Source organism: Psittacula echo, assembly GCF_963264785.1.
Source record: "Psittacula echo genome assembly, chromosome: 2".
NCBI lineage: Eukaryota > Metazoa > Chordata > Aves > Psittaciformes > Psittacidae > Psittacula > Psittacula echo.
Window position 1 is genome coordinate 42,681,832 of NC_137737.1, and position 15,912 is coordinate 42,697,743.

Here is a 15,912-nt window from a genome sequence, read left to right on the forward strand (position 1 = left end):
GGATGATAAGGATGGGCACTCAGATTATGGGCTATAAACTGCTGCTTCCAAGCTACTGGAAGAAAATTGTTAGCACAGTTAATGTCTCAGGCCCCATTTGCCTCATCATTTTGGAACATCCCACATCAGCAAGAAAAAGGAAAGGAGCCCAAACTGATCTGAACACACAGATGTCATCATGGAGAAAAGCAGAGTTCTCATTAAGATAATGTGTCTTGCCTTCTAGGGAGCATGGGGAGGTGGGCTCCTGATGTCAAGAAAACACAAATGGAAGTTAAATGGTGTTGAAAGGTATGATTTATTAATGTTAATTAAACACTTTTATTAAGTGCATTTTAACCCACTTGTGATTACCATAGCAATGTCTATAAATAAAAACAAAAATCAATGTTATCTCCAAGATACAGTATGAAGAAATTATGCAAACTGTCCTTCCAGTTGAAGGAGCATTGCTGAATGCCTTTGTTCAGTGCTACAGTAGTGCAGCTACCAAGCTGTTTTATAGTAAAAACAGGAGACATTTCTTGTTTGCTTTTCTATTCCTTCCAGGATCTGTTCGCAGGCCCAGAGTGGTTTCTGCAACGTTCTCTGATTCAGCATCCAGCATGAATTAGCAACTGCATTTCTCTAAGAAATTAATCTTAGAGGTTTCATATGGTGGTCTTAAGTATAAAGGTGGATGCAGTTTGGATAAGTGTCCTGGCAGTCAGTGACCACTACTCTGGCATATCTGGAGAGAATACCCCCTCTCCAAGCTGTACATGACATCTTCTCAGTAAATGTGTGCCTGGATATATACACAGTTGTAGTCATGAGCTCATGAACGTGATATAGAATCATAGAATCGTTTAGGTTGGAAAACACCTTTAAGATCAGAAAGTCCAATGTTAACCTAGCACTGCCACAGATGAACAGAAATTATGGCAATCCAGTTCAAAGTCTGGAAGGACTTATCTTAATCTTAAAACCAGCTGCTTATTCAGACACTTTCAGTTAAGATGTAGAACTCTTTGCTGTAGGATGTTAAGATTTAGGAGAAACAGAAAAAAAAAACATTCAGGAATTCTGTGAGCCACAAATAAGTGGGAGCTCGGAGAGTATTTAGAGAAAGCTTGCATGTGCTTGCCCTGTTTTGTATTCTTCCAAAGCACCTATTTAGGCCACTTGCTAGAGACAGTATACTGGGCTAGATGGAGTCACTCTCACATTTGTGTGTTTTCCAAAGCTCATGCTGTTTGAGAGTAAATTATTACTCCCTTCTGCCTTTTTTATCTCTAAAATGAACTGCTGTTCCTTGCCAATTAAAATAACAACTTCCTTATCCTATTCCTGAAGATTATGAGGATACCTTGATAATTCAGCTCCTTTCTCATACATCTCACATGCAAAATCTGGAAAGCAGCCAATGGTTCTATGAATATGATATAATTAAGACTGCCTCCAACACTCAAAACTTACATATTGTGCATTAAAAGGACATCAGAATACCCAGCAAGTTAAAAAATTTACCCAGTTGCCGATGAGCACAGAGTATGAGAACAAAAGTTTGCCTCCCAAATTGCTGTGCTGCTGGAATGAGAAGTTCAGGTTGAATCTGTATTGGAGGATTTTCCAAATAATATGCTTTAGACCCAGAATTCCACTGGATTTTATCTAGTGTTTTGATAGGCACCATCTCCATATGTTTGGCAATGAATTAATGAAATTTGTCATTTCCAGTGCTGTTCCTCTGCTTGATGGACACGGCTTGTTTCAGTTTGTCCAAATCTCAAATGTGGATACCTTTAGAGCAAACTAACAAGAACAAGACTAACAACTTTTATGGACATTCCTGTTTCATGGTAGATATTCAAGTACAACCCAGTCATTACAGATGGGAATAGAAGAGAACTGGAGCCGGTACTTGTGTTTGATAGGGAAGCAAGGTACAAGGAGAGATCATAAAATGGAACGCTCTGTGCTCAGAAGTACTTACATCCTTCTGGTAACAGGCAGTCCAGCAAAAATACTCCTATAAAAGGCAGGAGGAGTTGCAGAACCATTCTTTCTGTGCTCTGGAGTCCCCACGGAGCAGATTTCAAGCTGCTCCAAGCCACCTTGAAGGAAGCACGTTCCCTGGTTTGTGCAGCAGATAGGTCTGGCCACCATCAGGGGTTTCAGTCCGGTGTCCCTCTCTGCGAGTCTCTGAGAGTCGCAGGCAGGGTATGACAGCTACCTGAGAAAAGCATGTCTGCAGCTGAATGAGTGGTCCCATGCAGGCTCTGGGAAGCCTTCCTGGGGCTGCAGCTGGTCAGTGAATGCATCTCAGTCTGGTTTTAATGATGTATGAGGCCAGTCATGAATCTCTCCTTCATCCATTTGAAATCTCTAAAGGAAAAAAATTTCTTCTTTATTTTCTGTGACCCACAGCCAGAAAATCACACAGAAACTTGGTGCTCAGTTATTTAGTACCAAGCACGCTTTAGTACATGAGATGCTTTAAAAAAAACCATCTGTAGATCCCTGTAATTTTTTACTTCACTGTTTGTCTCAGTCAGCAATTTGTGATGATTGAAGCCCAGAATAGGTGATAACAAATGAAAAATGGTGGATTTTTATTTTAGTTTTTCTTTTTCCTGTGTGCATTTGGGATGTAATTGGGGAAATGAGCGACCTGAGGGTAAATCAAATGTTTTAGGCAGATAATTAACATCTGGTTGCTGTTGATAATCCTTTTACTTGAGAAAACCCATACCACGACTATTACCTAGAAGTCTTAAAAGATTTTCTGCCTGATTCTGCATTGGCACAGATAAAAATTAAACAGTAACATATCAAAGGAAATTCACAGACCTGGATGCATGTTCGGAATCGTTAGCTTTGGTGTTGTAATCAGATGACTGACTCTGAGCTGATTAAAAGCTGCCAAATACTCGAAAAGCGGAGCCAAGTGTCCAGATGTTGCCTGTGGAAGATGGTTCCCTACAGAGTTTGCATCAGGCACTTGCACAGTTCCATTTAAATAGCAAAGAAGAAAACACAGAAGTGCTGCCCGCTGTCTATGTGAATATTGGAGTTGCTTGCTTTGAAGGAGTGGAAACAATTTGGCAGGAAATGATAAAGATATGCATAAACCTACAGCACTGTTTCCAAGTCCTACAAAGGAAAATACTGCCAGATTCTAACATGCTCAACTCTGTTCACATAAATGTTACCTGCAAGTGTATCCTGGTCCTTTAAGTTTTTTTATGTACCAGTTGACTGATTTATACCAACTTACATGATCAAAACTGCACTACATGAAATCCTGTGTACTATGAATCCTTGACAGCCTGCCAAATAGGATGCAAATGTATACATCTATCAGCTAATCATCATATGTAATAATAGTAATTTAAAAACAGCCAGTCAAGCATAACACAAAACTAAAATAATAAACAACTGGACAATCTTCCATTCAGCCCTTGCCACAGTCCCTAATATCTCTTCCCTAGGCTATGTTGCAACAGCACCCTGTTTGTTCACAAAACCTAGGCTGACAGCTCTTTTTGAAATGAATGTGTCCTGAAGGGAGGCAGGATCAGACTCTTGTGAAAGGGTGGATCAATTCTATGTTTATTACTGTGGTAATTTTGGACCCAGTCCTCCCATTGTGTGAATTACCATAGCCAAGCTAAAATTGAGCAGCTGTGAAAGTTTACCATCAGCAGAGCAATGATAAAAATTACTTTGGGCCAGGTTTTCTGAGTTACACAGAGACTTAGACACACACAGAAGCGTTTAAAGGCATTTTAAAAAATGCCTATGTCAGCTACTTACTAAAATCGTGCTGAAACTGGAACCAACATGAATCTGCTCGTTTGCCAGCTTCTTATCTGCATCTTTAATCAGCTGTGTGACTTCAGAAATTCCATCAGTCAAGTGGGTGTTTTCAGGAAGTTTGCCCAATGTTTATAAAGTATAGGTGACTCCCCAGAAAGTTTAATACTGATTAAGTTCAGTGAACAGAGCAATTACCCTGTGGTAAGTTGCCAGGTTTGTCATCCAAAAACCAACTGATGTGGATTAGGTCCCTTATGAAGGCATTGCTTTCCTAATAATCAGCCATGATTATTTTCAGCTTTGCTTGCTCGGATAAAGGTGCACATTGTTCATTATTATTCTAATTATTTCTAAATGTCTCCATAATTTCACAACCATAGTACAGTGTCTGAGTTTCATGTGGTTTACTCTCCCAGGGCCAATTCAGTGACCTGGAACCCTCACAAGATGATGGGCGTCCCGCTGCAGTGTTCAGCCTTGCTAGTAAGAGAAGAGGTATGTCCCAGGATCCCTGCTTCTCTGATCTTTTCTGACTTTTTACTTCTAAATATCCTGGATGTTTTCTTCATAACTGTGCCATAGCTAATATTAGCTAATGCGAGGAGGGTTATGAAAGAAACTGAGAAATAGGCTTCTAGTACTCAGGCTATGACTGCAAAAGGAATTAAAGCAGCTGTCTACCAGAAATAATAGACCTAATCCATGGCAAAACCTTTACAGAGTTTTGTGGCTTTCCGTTCAAAATGTCCATAGTTAAATACTGAGTGCATAACTGTGTAACCCCACTAGTTGCTGGGTAACCCCACTAGTTGCTGTGTAACATAAAATGTAACTGTAGGCAAATTCAAGTCCTCTTGGGGTGAATGGTACGGTATATGTGCAGAACATTTGGTTCAGGATTTAGGCATCATTACACTTTCTAGACTTTTATGATAGATATTTCTGCCCAGCTCTGATCCAGATATCCACTTTGGGGCACGTGGAAGTAAAAATGGAACACTAAGTTCATTTGGAATAAAAAGTAGACATTTCATTTAGTACTTGAATTCAAATTACTCTCCAAGCTTGTAATCCTCATATTAACCATCAGTTACTGGGACAGCTGCTATACAACCATCACTTACTAGACCGGCTATCAAAAAGCTGGTTGCTTTTTTGCTAACAGCTGTACAACAGATTGTACACAAAGTGATTGCACTTAGGAAGAGAGAAGCTGGCTTTTGTTTGCCCTCTGGGTCAGTTCCCCAAGACAAATCCAGCCTGGTTGAAGTAAGTACCATCCTTGACCTCTAGTGAGAACACATGGCTCAGATTAGGAGAAAGTCAATTTTTTTCCCCTCTAATTTTGCTATCTCAGTTTTGAGTTACACATAAAGGTTAGAGTTGACGATAAACGGCCATATTTTGATTCTTCTTGGACTGGAAACTGCAGTTTTAGGCAACAGCTCTAAGGTACACCTTAAACTTGGTTAAACTAGAGCCAGAATGTGGCTCTCTGCATTTCACTTAAAAAGCTAAAAAGGAAACCTCATGCTGTCCTGAGCCAGGTTTCTTCACCTTGTTGGCTTTGGCCCTCCCACAAAGCTGCCTCTCAGAATGGCGTCTTGAAACCCAGAAATAGCTCTAGCTGGCTGTTTAAAGTCCATATGCTCTTCGGTCTGTTCAAAGCTTTCTATACCACTTAAGCATCCAATCTGCAGCTGAGGGCTTTGCAGAAAAGAGCTGTGCCTACAAAGAAAGGAAACAATGAAAATCAGAATTTCAGAGTCCAAAGCAATTAGAAAAGTAGTGTAATACTACTTAGATTAGTCACCAAATTGGCTTTGTCTGACTCAACCAGAAAAGATGCCTTCCGAGGAAAGGAGGAGGAAAAGAATAAAGGCAAGATCCAAAAATAAACTAATGTGTAATGACGTTAAGAAGCACCGTGTCCAGCTTTTTAATAAAAAAAATGTCTTGGCTCTGGGACTGCATTACACATTACCGAAATGTCCTGGGCCCTGAATGGGATGTGACAAACTTAGTCCAGTACTGACCAACTAAGTCTGCTTTTTGTTCTTTTTTTTTGGTCTTCCTTTTGCATTGGACACATATTCCACTGAATTTGGGTGTTTGTAATCTCTTGCTCAAAGCAATTCTAAAAACAGTAGTCACATCTGTGCCAACATCCCATTTTTGTGTCTTTGTTTCTACAAGGGATTGATGCAGAGTTGCAATCAAATGCATGCTTCCTACCTTTTTCAACAAGACAAGCACTACGACCTGTCTTATGACACTGGAGACAAGGCTTTGCAGTGTGGACGGCATGTCGATGTCTTCAAGCTATGGTTGATGTGGAGGGCAAAGGTAGGACTGCCTGCAGTATATTTGTTTGCATTAAAATAATGCACACCAGATACAGGGGTTTTTTTCTGTAATCACCATTTTAGAAAATATCTGACCTGAATCTCCCATATATAACATGAAAGAAAGAACATTATTATTTTCTGGGATTTCACTTTTAACGATTTAGCTTCAAAGCAGCACACACGATTTTGAAACTTGAACTCCATGGCTTTGCACAGCATTTGCTTTGTGTAACTATAGGAGTCTTAACAACATAAATCATATACCTAGGAATGTTGCTATGAAAAATTCTGGAAATAAAAAGATTCTTTTAACAACACTCAGAAATTAAACATGGCAAATCAAGACTGGAATACCCATTTCAGTGCAGGCAGAAGATACAAAGTCATCTTTTGAAGGAGTGGAGGAAAACTCATCAAATTCTGTTCTGAGAAATCTGATTAATTCATCTGTATTTGTAGAATGTTGCTAAATAAGTTCTTCAGTGTATTTATCCAGTCTGTTATGTCAAATTGCCTCAAGTTTTTTCAGAGGAGATGACATCACTGTTTTAATTTCCAGAAAGCCTGAAAGATCCTCATTTGCTTCATTAAAACTCTGAAAGCAGCTCTGAGGCAGACATCAAATGTTGCTGGAGGGTGTAAGGGTAAAGAAGGGTGGAAGCTTCTGTGGTCTCGATAACTGTTGTGCTAACTGGGGTCTCCAGAGAGGCAGCCAATTTTAGCCACATGTCTCTCCTTCACTCCAAGCCTTTCTCCTGGGGCTGTGCTGGCTTTACCCTGTTTTGGAATCTCAATACACAGAGGGATAATGACGTGGCCTTTTAAGTCAGTTCTGCACTGCCAGAACAGATTTAGCAGGGATGTGCATCTATTATTCTGACATTTCTTCTTCTAAACCCTGATTTTTCAATATGCCTTGTACTGCTTTTTCTCTTCTCACACCCTGCTTGTAATATTAATGATACGAAATAGGATGTGTTTTTCTTAAACAGTTTGTCTATTCCAGCTGTTTATTCCCCTTCCTGCCTCATGAAGCTGGAGCCTTTCTTTGTGGCATCACAGCTTGTGATTGCAGGAACAATTATGATGTTACAGGGAAAGGATTATGGATTTCTGCCAGAGAAGAAAACCCAAGATTTGCTGCACATCTTAAAACCACAGCCTCTGAGTTTAGTAGAAGAGAGACAAAACATTACAGAGGCAGTATCTAAACAAAATGTGCATTTTCAGAGGTATCAGGCCAGGCTTTAAAAGCCCATCTGCCCATTCTGCATTTAATGGGAAAGAAACATTATTCTTGAAAAGCCCCCAGCACATCACCCCTGGAAGATTAAAATCCCTTACTTTCAAAATAGCAGGAGACTCCACATGTCTGAAACTCAGCACCTCTAGACACGCTCTTCTGTGCCAGTCCAGGCTATCCAAAACTGTGCTCAGGCTCTCTGCAAAATCTACCAAGGATGCCCTTCATTGAAGGTGTCAGTAATATTTTGCTAAGAACCAAGCTAGTACCTGGTGCTTGTTTTGTAGAGGTGGCTATAGAGAAGTCGGTGGCAAGAGACAGAGATAAAAGAGCTCTGCTTAGCAAAGTCATTCATCTCACAGAATCAGATCCTTCATCTGTTCCAGAGGGACTTCTGACAGGTGACTTGTGCTGATGCTTCTGCAAGTGCTGCATGGTGCTTTCACTCTTTTGGTTTACAGAACAGTTATGCAGCTTTGTTTTCTCCCTCTCTTTCTAAAGGGAACCACAGGATTTGAAGCACACATTGATAAGTGCTTGGAACTTGCTGAATACCTATACAATAAAATAAAGAACAGAGAAGGGTATGAAATGGTGTTTGACGGAAAGGTACGTATTGCAACTTCTTTTTCCCGTTTGGGCAACAGCACTTGCCTTAGCCAACCTATTGGGATGCTACCAACACCTCAAACCAAATAGCTTATGACAGAAAGCAGTGTCCCTTGTAACAAATCTCACCATTTCCACATCTCTCTGCCTTGTGTGATCCAGGGACAAGGAATTTGAGGCAGCTGTGCACACGTTTTCAGTTTGCTCAGTTTCACCCTGATGAAACTGAACACTGGCATCCAAGGCTAACACAGCACACACACAATTGGAACCAGCTCTTAAGTAATGAATAGAAGTTGCAGTTCGTAATAGTAGAGTCTGTTATGAATGGGGGTTACAGTGCCCCACACAACTCTGAATGGACAGTTGTGCGAAGTGCTTTTATCAGCCTTCTCCAGTTGGGCAGCTGCAGGGGACCTGCAAGGACCTGGTGTGACCTGTAGGGACCACTTGCACTGCAGTCCCTGCAGTGATGGGATGCAGCAGAGTGGCTAGTGTTGCTCGGAAGCCTGGCTGGCTCATATGGCAGAAGTGACACCACTGTGGAGAGTGTAAATATCTCTAGGCGTGTTTTTAATGTGGGGTGGAAAGCTCAGATGGGACCGTAGGTGCCAGGTACTCATCTGGAGCACAGTGTCCAGGGCAAGGTAGTGCAGCCTGGGTTGCATGGCTGTACCCGGGAACTGCATCAGATTGGTGTTAGGCCATCTCTTTGTGGGCAACCCTCTCTGGGTGGGGACAGGCCTGGTGGAGACCTTTGTTACAAAGATAACTGGTGTTTTGCTGTAAAACAGAAAAAAAAAGATCCCATTTTAGCTTTTTTCCTTGTACTTGTGCCAGCTTTTGCTCTCTGTACTTGCCCTGGAAGGTTTTGTTACTCAGAACATTGCTCCCTGGTAGCGATCACTTAGTGCATGCCTAAGTGCTCTGCAGCACAAGGATAAAGTCACTAGGTTTCTTCAAACAGAGATCACAGGCTCATTCATACCTGTATGCCACTATGTGATTTATTTCCCTTGCCTCACACATCATCACTGAATTTGGTCCACTGGGTCTAAGGATGAGTAAAGGAACTGGCAGCAGAGAACAGCAACAGAGGTTGCTGTAGCTCATATATTTAGCATCCAGCAAAGAGGAACAAAGCAAGGCAAGCAACTGTTGGGACATTGCGAAAATACACAAAATGTCAGCTAGGTTTTATGCCTTCCTACTTGGTGCTCCCATGTAAGTTAAACTAGCTAAGATGCTATGGTGCATGCATATTAATAGTGCAGCTAGCTGAATCAAACTGAGAAGTAAAAAATTTTATTCAATGCAAGACAATCTTAGACTGTCTCTTGCACCACCTGTGGCTCCTGTTTACAGCACCACATTCTGTATTTTTCTCTCATGTAATAAAAGCAAATGACACAGTCCTTACCTCTAAATGAGACAGTCGCCTTAGCTGCACGATCTCTTCTGTCTCTGGATGGGACAGCACCTATGAAAACTAGATGCCTCGCAGTAGGGCATAAATGCATTTGCTCAGCAGGGTGATCTGTTTCTGCATCTGACGCCCTGGGAATAAATTGCCTAAAATTATTTTTCCTGCATTAATAATGATGATGACTCTCAATGGACCACAATAATGAAAACCATTGACTGCTGTCAACAGCGTGATGTATGAGAGGGAAAGAAGGCATGAACTTAATTGCAATTGAGATATTATGAGCATTTCTTACAGTGTAAACCATTATTATTCTGTTTTTAGCCTCAGCACACAAACGTCTGCTTCTGGTACATACCTCCCAGTTTGCGCAGTATGGAAGACAATGAAGAAAGAATGAGCCGCCTTATGAAGGTAAGCAGCATCCTCCAGGACATCATGCAGGGAACAGTGAAACCCTTGAAGGCAGGCAGCCCCTGAAATGATCTCCCAGGGCACAGGGCAAGGTCACCTCATGATATTCTGGCAAATGACACCTCCGCGGTCATTTTACAGCAGGTTAGTCTGGCACCATCTTACTCTGATCTCAAAGTTTGTATTCCCCAGGTTTGCCTCATCTGTAGAGCACTTACTTGCTGTGCGTATATTTACTGGAGTTACTGTGAACTGCGGTCACTAAACCCAACAAATGCAACAAGAGCTTAGTAATACCATGGTAATCTCACATACAAAAAGAAGATGGAAAATTACTGTAATGGTGTTTTGAGCACTAGAAAAAAAGAGCCACTGTGTCCCTGTCAGCAATATTGAGAAAGTAGGAGAGTAAATTCCCCAGTGATTTTAAGAGCAGGGCAAAGAAGCGGGATAAACCAAATGTCTTTTCAGTGAGACATTAATTCCGTAACGGAGTTTGATGGTTTTATCAATATTGGAAATAATTTCATTTTAACTACTTATTGTAGCTCTTCATCTTTTTTTTAAAAAAAAGAAAACATGCTCTGTGTTTTGTTGTAATAATAATAAGGATGATGGTAATAATGAAAATAATAATAATAAACATCGTCAAAAGCCCCTGCTTTTTGTTACACTGCAGGTGGCACCAGTGATAAAAGCCAGGATGATGGAGTATGGCACAACCATGGTGAGCTATCAGCCCCTGGGAGACAAAGTGAACTTCTTCCGTATGGTCATCTCAAACCCTGCAGCAACTCACCAAGACATTGATTTCCTGATTGATGAAATAGAACGCCTGGGACAAGATTTATAATAATTGGGTGTGAAAGTCTGTTCCTGGACCTCCAAGTAGACAATTAAGTTGTCACAAACTGTGCGAATGTATTTGTAGTTTGTTCCAAAGTAAATCTATTTCTATATTGTGGCGTTGGAGTAGAGTACAGTTTAAAATCAAGAAACATGGCTCCTTTAAAGTCCTTTTCTGAATTTTAGAAAACCTCCTTAATAATTAGCTACATAAAAAGCTGCATTGAAACAAATAAGGAAGAACAGAAGATACTGAAATTTTTTCTCCCAATTTTAACACAGCAACTACTTTAAATTAAAAGCAATTGGACTGAATGATGTAAATTTGCCCAAAATGACGACAAAATCAAATTGGGGAAGTGGGAGGGGACAGTGAGAAGCAGAGTATAAATTCTGTGTGTTTAAAAGTGAAAATGTTTTGCCTTTTTCATAGTACTAGAACAGAATTTCTAATTTACCTAAAGCAGCATTTCAAATGTATTTAAATAGGTATAGTTTTACAAAAGGAAATATATATATATATATAAAAATCCTATTTTGTAAACTATATATTTTTATTTTATATGGGTTATAAAACTGTGAGGACAGAAACTGAAAATTAACTAGGATTTTTTTTTTTTTGATGGAGGTGCCTCAAATATTTATTACTGTTTGTTTTAAAATATAAGCCCACATACTACATTCTTAAGAGGTACCAATACCTCATTTCTTCATATCATATGGATTGTACATCTCCAGGGTTGATTACTGAAAAACCTCAAGAGTACTGCAGCTGTTAATACCACCTAATAAGATCAGTTACAGTACAATAATAGGATGCTATTATTCTTACTTATGTTTCCCACTTGGCCTAACAAGCAGACACACAATCAATATACAGTGCTAACCAAGACTGAAATAAGGTTGTATTTGGATGGTTTCTGTGTTCCGTAATAAAAAAGCCTATTCAGAAAAAAGTCATATGTCTGAATTAATGCTCACCTCATAGCCATTTTGCTATGAGCAGTCCAAAATGACACTGAAAATTAAAACTGGCTGAAATTCTTACTAAAGAAATAGATTCTTACTAATGAAACCTCACAGCTGCATTAAGAAGGCAAAGGCTTCTTACAGATGTACAGGTCTGCAAGACAAGGCCTAAATTAAATGTAACTACTCTGAGTGACAGGGATGGGGTCTAAGTAACAAACTGCTTTGTCAAAGGTTTTTCCCACTGCTGGCCTCCGTCCTTGTCTGCAATGGCTTTTGAAATTGCCAAAAAAAAATGAGATAAGGCTGCATCTGCCTGAAACTGCCCATGAGGAGCCTCACAGCCTTTTCAGAAACCATGGGCACAGCTACTTAAGAATTCATGTGCTGCATCGTTCTTTAATATTAGAGGTGTCTCTGGCATGAAAACTGAAATTTATCCTCTTTCCTCTAACATCTGGAAGTGTTGGTAAGAGTTCTGCAGCTCAGGTCTGTGTACTTATAACCCTATTAAAGTTTTGGTTTTAACTTTGCCTGAGCAGCCAACTTTTGTTTGTAAAGCAATATTGTTCTGCTGTCTCTAAAATATTTGAAGAGAAAAAAGAAAAAAAAATAATGAAGTGCAGTGTGGTTTTAATTTCATTTAAAATAGATAAATGGAGTATTGAGTCAATGTAATATCAAGAGGACATGAAGTAAGAGGAAATAAATCGTGTCTGTAATTGTGTTGCCTTTATTATATTGATAGTACTGTTTTGTCACCTCAGATTGAGGCTGTGCACTTTAGATTTAAACTGTACAATGTTGCAAATCAACATGTGTTGCTGTATAAGCTTGTACAATATATTATTGATATGTCATTATTTGTGTGGTAGTAGTATTGACTCTTGATATCGTAAGAACTGCATTCACGCCGGTCCTTTTACTATATCTTTGCTTGGTATTAACTTCTCCTCGTCAGCTTTTGGGTAGACTTCTCACCTCGCTTTGGTGGACTTCCATTGCTACCTGCGATGCCTAGTGTTGCAAGTCAAGCTCTAGAGGAGATACCAATTCCATGAGGAAGGCCTTCCATGTGACCTTTGCTAAATGTGTCAAAATCAGCAGACTAATCACTGAAATTCTTAGAGCCACAAATTAGATTCCTTTTTTCTTGCTGGGAAAAAGGCAAGCAAAGAGCTTAAAAAGTAAAACTAGTACAGGGACAGTGATGAAGTGATCAGTAGCCTGGTTACATCTTGCATGTGCAATTCCATTTAAAAGTGCTAAATGCAAACAACATTTATTAGCTGTATGTGCCAATCCAAGATTTACATTCAGTGTTCCAGGAGAACCAGCACTTTTTTTCCACCTTACTGTATTTACTGCAGCCAGGAAAGAGCGGCATAGCAATCTGTTCTTGTGTTTGACCAAAATATCTTATCTGTGGTGTTTATCTAAATCCAAATAAAAGTGTAAAACATGACTCTGGGTCTTTTCATTAGCAGCACTGATAGGCACTTTGAGCATTTATCACTTGTGCCATTTCAGAGCAAGGCCTCAATAAAGAGAATGTTTAATTGTAACTTTCTATCGTTCCTGCTGGATTTTTTCATGGCGAGATGCATTCTGCTAACTATTGTAACATAAAAAAATCAATTCCATCACCAGACCCTTTTTGAGGCAATGTTCAGCACCAGCTTACAAGTGTAAATCTGCCATCTGGTATTCCTTTACCTTATCTTCACAGACAGATATAGTTGCTTTATTCTCCTCATACAGGCTCAATATTTTTTTATGTTTTGTTTCGTCTTTTTATTCCACAAGCAGTTATCCTCAAATTAACCATAGGCTCTAAACAGCCTCTGGCACAGCAGTGAAAGCAGCCAGGGCACTTTCCAGGACAACACAGACTAGACGATGGCAACAATTTGAAAAGGTCATGAAGTAAAAAAGACAAAACAGCTGATACAAAAAAGGTTTTAATCCTCATGTCTCCCCTGGTCCAGGGCCTCATTCCTCCAAAATCTGCCACCTGTCTACTGTATTTTCCTTCCACCCTCTTAAGTGCTACCCAGCATGATGCCAGCAGCAGAGATAGAAAAAAAAATGATGCCATCGGAGCAGCAGTGGTCAGAAAGCTTATGCCTGAAGTGAGATTTTCTGTATCATTTCTTTAAGTCTGCAACAGATTGGAGCTGAATGCCTATGCCGAGTACCCGCACAGAGCTCAGCGAGGAGCTCTGGAAGGAATTGCAGAGAGGGGGAAGATGTGGGGATTAAGATACTATCCCACTCCAATAAAGGTCTTCATTTGGCACTCGGAAAAGAGCTACTGGTTTAGCATTTTGGAGTATTAGCCCCATGGGAGCACATGAAGCTTGGGCTTTGCTGAAGACGTGCTGCACCCAGAGCTGCATGGAGTCTCCATGAGAGATGGGGGGCCGGAATGGATTTGCCTAACTGAGTTGAGCACAGCGTTCTGGCTGTGCTCAAAGAAGGCAAAATAAAATTGCCAAGCTAGAGGGAGTTCGCACAGCAGCCCGAGCGTCTGCTTTTCACAAGGGCTGGCTCCTTTGGCATAGTCCTAGGAGAACAAAAGCTCTGGTTTGCTTTCTCTGCTCTTTACCACAAAACCCCTAAAAAACACCCTGCACAGGTGCAGTAGTGAATCTAGAGGAGATTACATCATTTGTTGCAGCAGCATACCAGCATGGCAAGCTCACGTTCTTTCCTTTATCATGGTCCAAGCTAACCCCATGAGAAGCACAGTATCAATGGATAACCCCATCCTCAGGTTGGTCTGCTGCAAAATGAGGCAGAGTGCCAAGGAAGACCCCCACAGGGAGGTCTCAAAACCTGCCTGGAGCCATCCCAACTGACCACAATCCACCAATTGTGGTTAGTGCTCTTGATAAATTGTTTCACAGTTCACTTCTTATATCTGGATTTAATAAAATATGGTTTAATAAAGCTTAGATAAACCAAGTTCTATAAAGCAGAGAATGGCTGAATGAGCAAAAGTAACAGTGCCTGCACATGGCTTTGTGCAGCTTTGACATACCGGCATATGGCATCCTCTGGGATTTCACTCAGTGGTGCATAATTTCACCCAGAGACACACTGCTCCCACTACTGCAGATATCCATTCTTACCTAAATGGATGCTGTGTTGGGAAGTGGACAGAGTGCAAAACTGTATAACGTTAATAAAATGCAGAAGAATATTTTACTGATGATGCCTATGTGCTATGAGAAACCAGGAAACAGATTCAGCTTTTGAAACAGCTAATTCTGGCACTATCCAACTACAGCAGAATTGAAACTTGAGAACTGTGTTTGCACCAAAACAAGCCACATCTCAAATTACATAAACCCTGGGGGGGTTGGTTTGGATTTTCTGGGGGAGTAGGAAGGACAACAAACAATGGCACATGATTTTGAAGTCCATAGCTATAAGAAACAGCAGGACAATATGTAAAAGCAATTTCTTGACATGACGTTTGCCTTGATACTGAGTAGTTAATAGCTGTTGAGGTGGTTAATGCAGAAGCAACAGTGTAGCTGTGCTCTTCTGCAGCTTTTGCAAATCCTCTTCCCTGGGGCCATGTTGGTCAGAGCATCGGAGCAGCTTAGGGGCAGATGAGAGGCAGCAGAAGTTCTCAGGCCAACTGGCCTGACAACACAAATTGTACCACCCAAAGACATGGCTGATGAGGTGGCTGGGTCTCAACCATTTTGGCTATTCAAGGATGCTGCTTGCTTCTCTGCAAATGGCCTCCAGCAGAGATCGAGAGAGAAGCCCTCACCTATACTACAGCCCATAGCTCCATGCAAGTTGCTCCCATAGCAAGTTGAAATATCAAGATAGTTGTATTAAACTCATGTTCCAACTTGGTTAAGGAAGGAACAAAGCAAGACAGAGCTCAAGGAAATGCACATCTTTTATCTAACTCAGCCAGCTGTCCTAGTTTTGACTGAGATAGAGTTAATTTTCTTCCTGGTAGCTGGTGCAGCACTGCGTTTCAGCTTTAGTCTGAGAACAATACTGATAACACACTGATGGTTTAGTTGTTGCTCAGTAATACTTACTCTGATCAAGAACTTTTCAGTCTCTCATGCTCTGTCAGTGAGGAGGGGCACAAGAAGCCTGGAGGACGCAGAGACAGGACACCTAACCCAAACTAGACAAAAGGGTATTCCATATCACAGCATGTCATGCCCAGTATACAAACTCCCAGAAGGGCAAACTGCTGCTCTGGTCAGGCTGGGTACTGG

General features: G+C 40.7%; 1 protein-coding gene across 1 annotated transcript in view; it reads left to right on the forward strand.

Annotated features, from left to right (window-relative positions):
- The window catches only part of GAD2 (glutamate decarboxylase 2), a gene marked incomplete at both ends in the record, with an annotated part of 39,359 nt that extends 28,665 nt beyond the window's left edge, over nucleotides 1-10,694 (forward strand). The window contains 6 exons of the mRNA XM_080610647.1: nucleotides 227-291; nucleotides 4,218-4,296; nucleotides 5,998-6,147; nucleotides 7,894-8,001; nucleotides 9,752-9,841; nucleotides 10,521-10,694. Coding sequence (XP_080466773.1) covers nucleotides 227-291; nucleotides 4,218-4,296; nucleotides 5,998-6,147; nucleotides 7,894-8,001; nucleotides 9,752-9,841; nucleotides 10,521-10,694 — 666 coding nt within the window. The remainder of the gene's footprint in view (nucleotides 1-226; nucleotides 292-4,217; nucleotides 4,297-5,997; nucleotides 6,148-7,893; nucleotides 8,002-9,751; nucleotides 9,842-10,520) is intronic.
- Nucleotides 10,695-15,912: the final 5,218 nt, after the last annotated feature.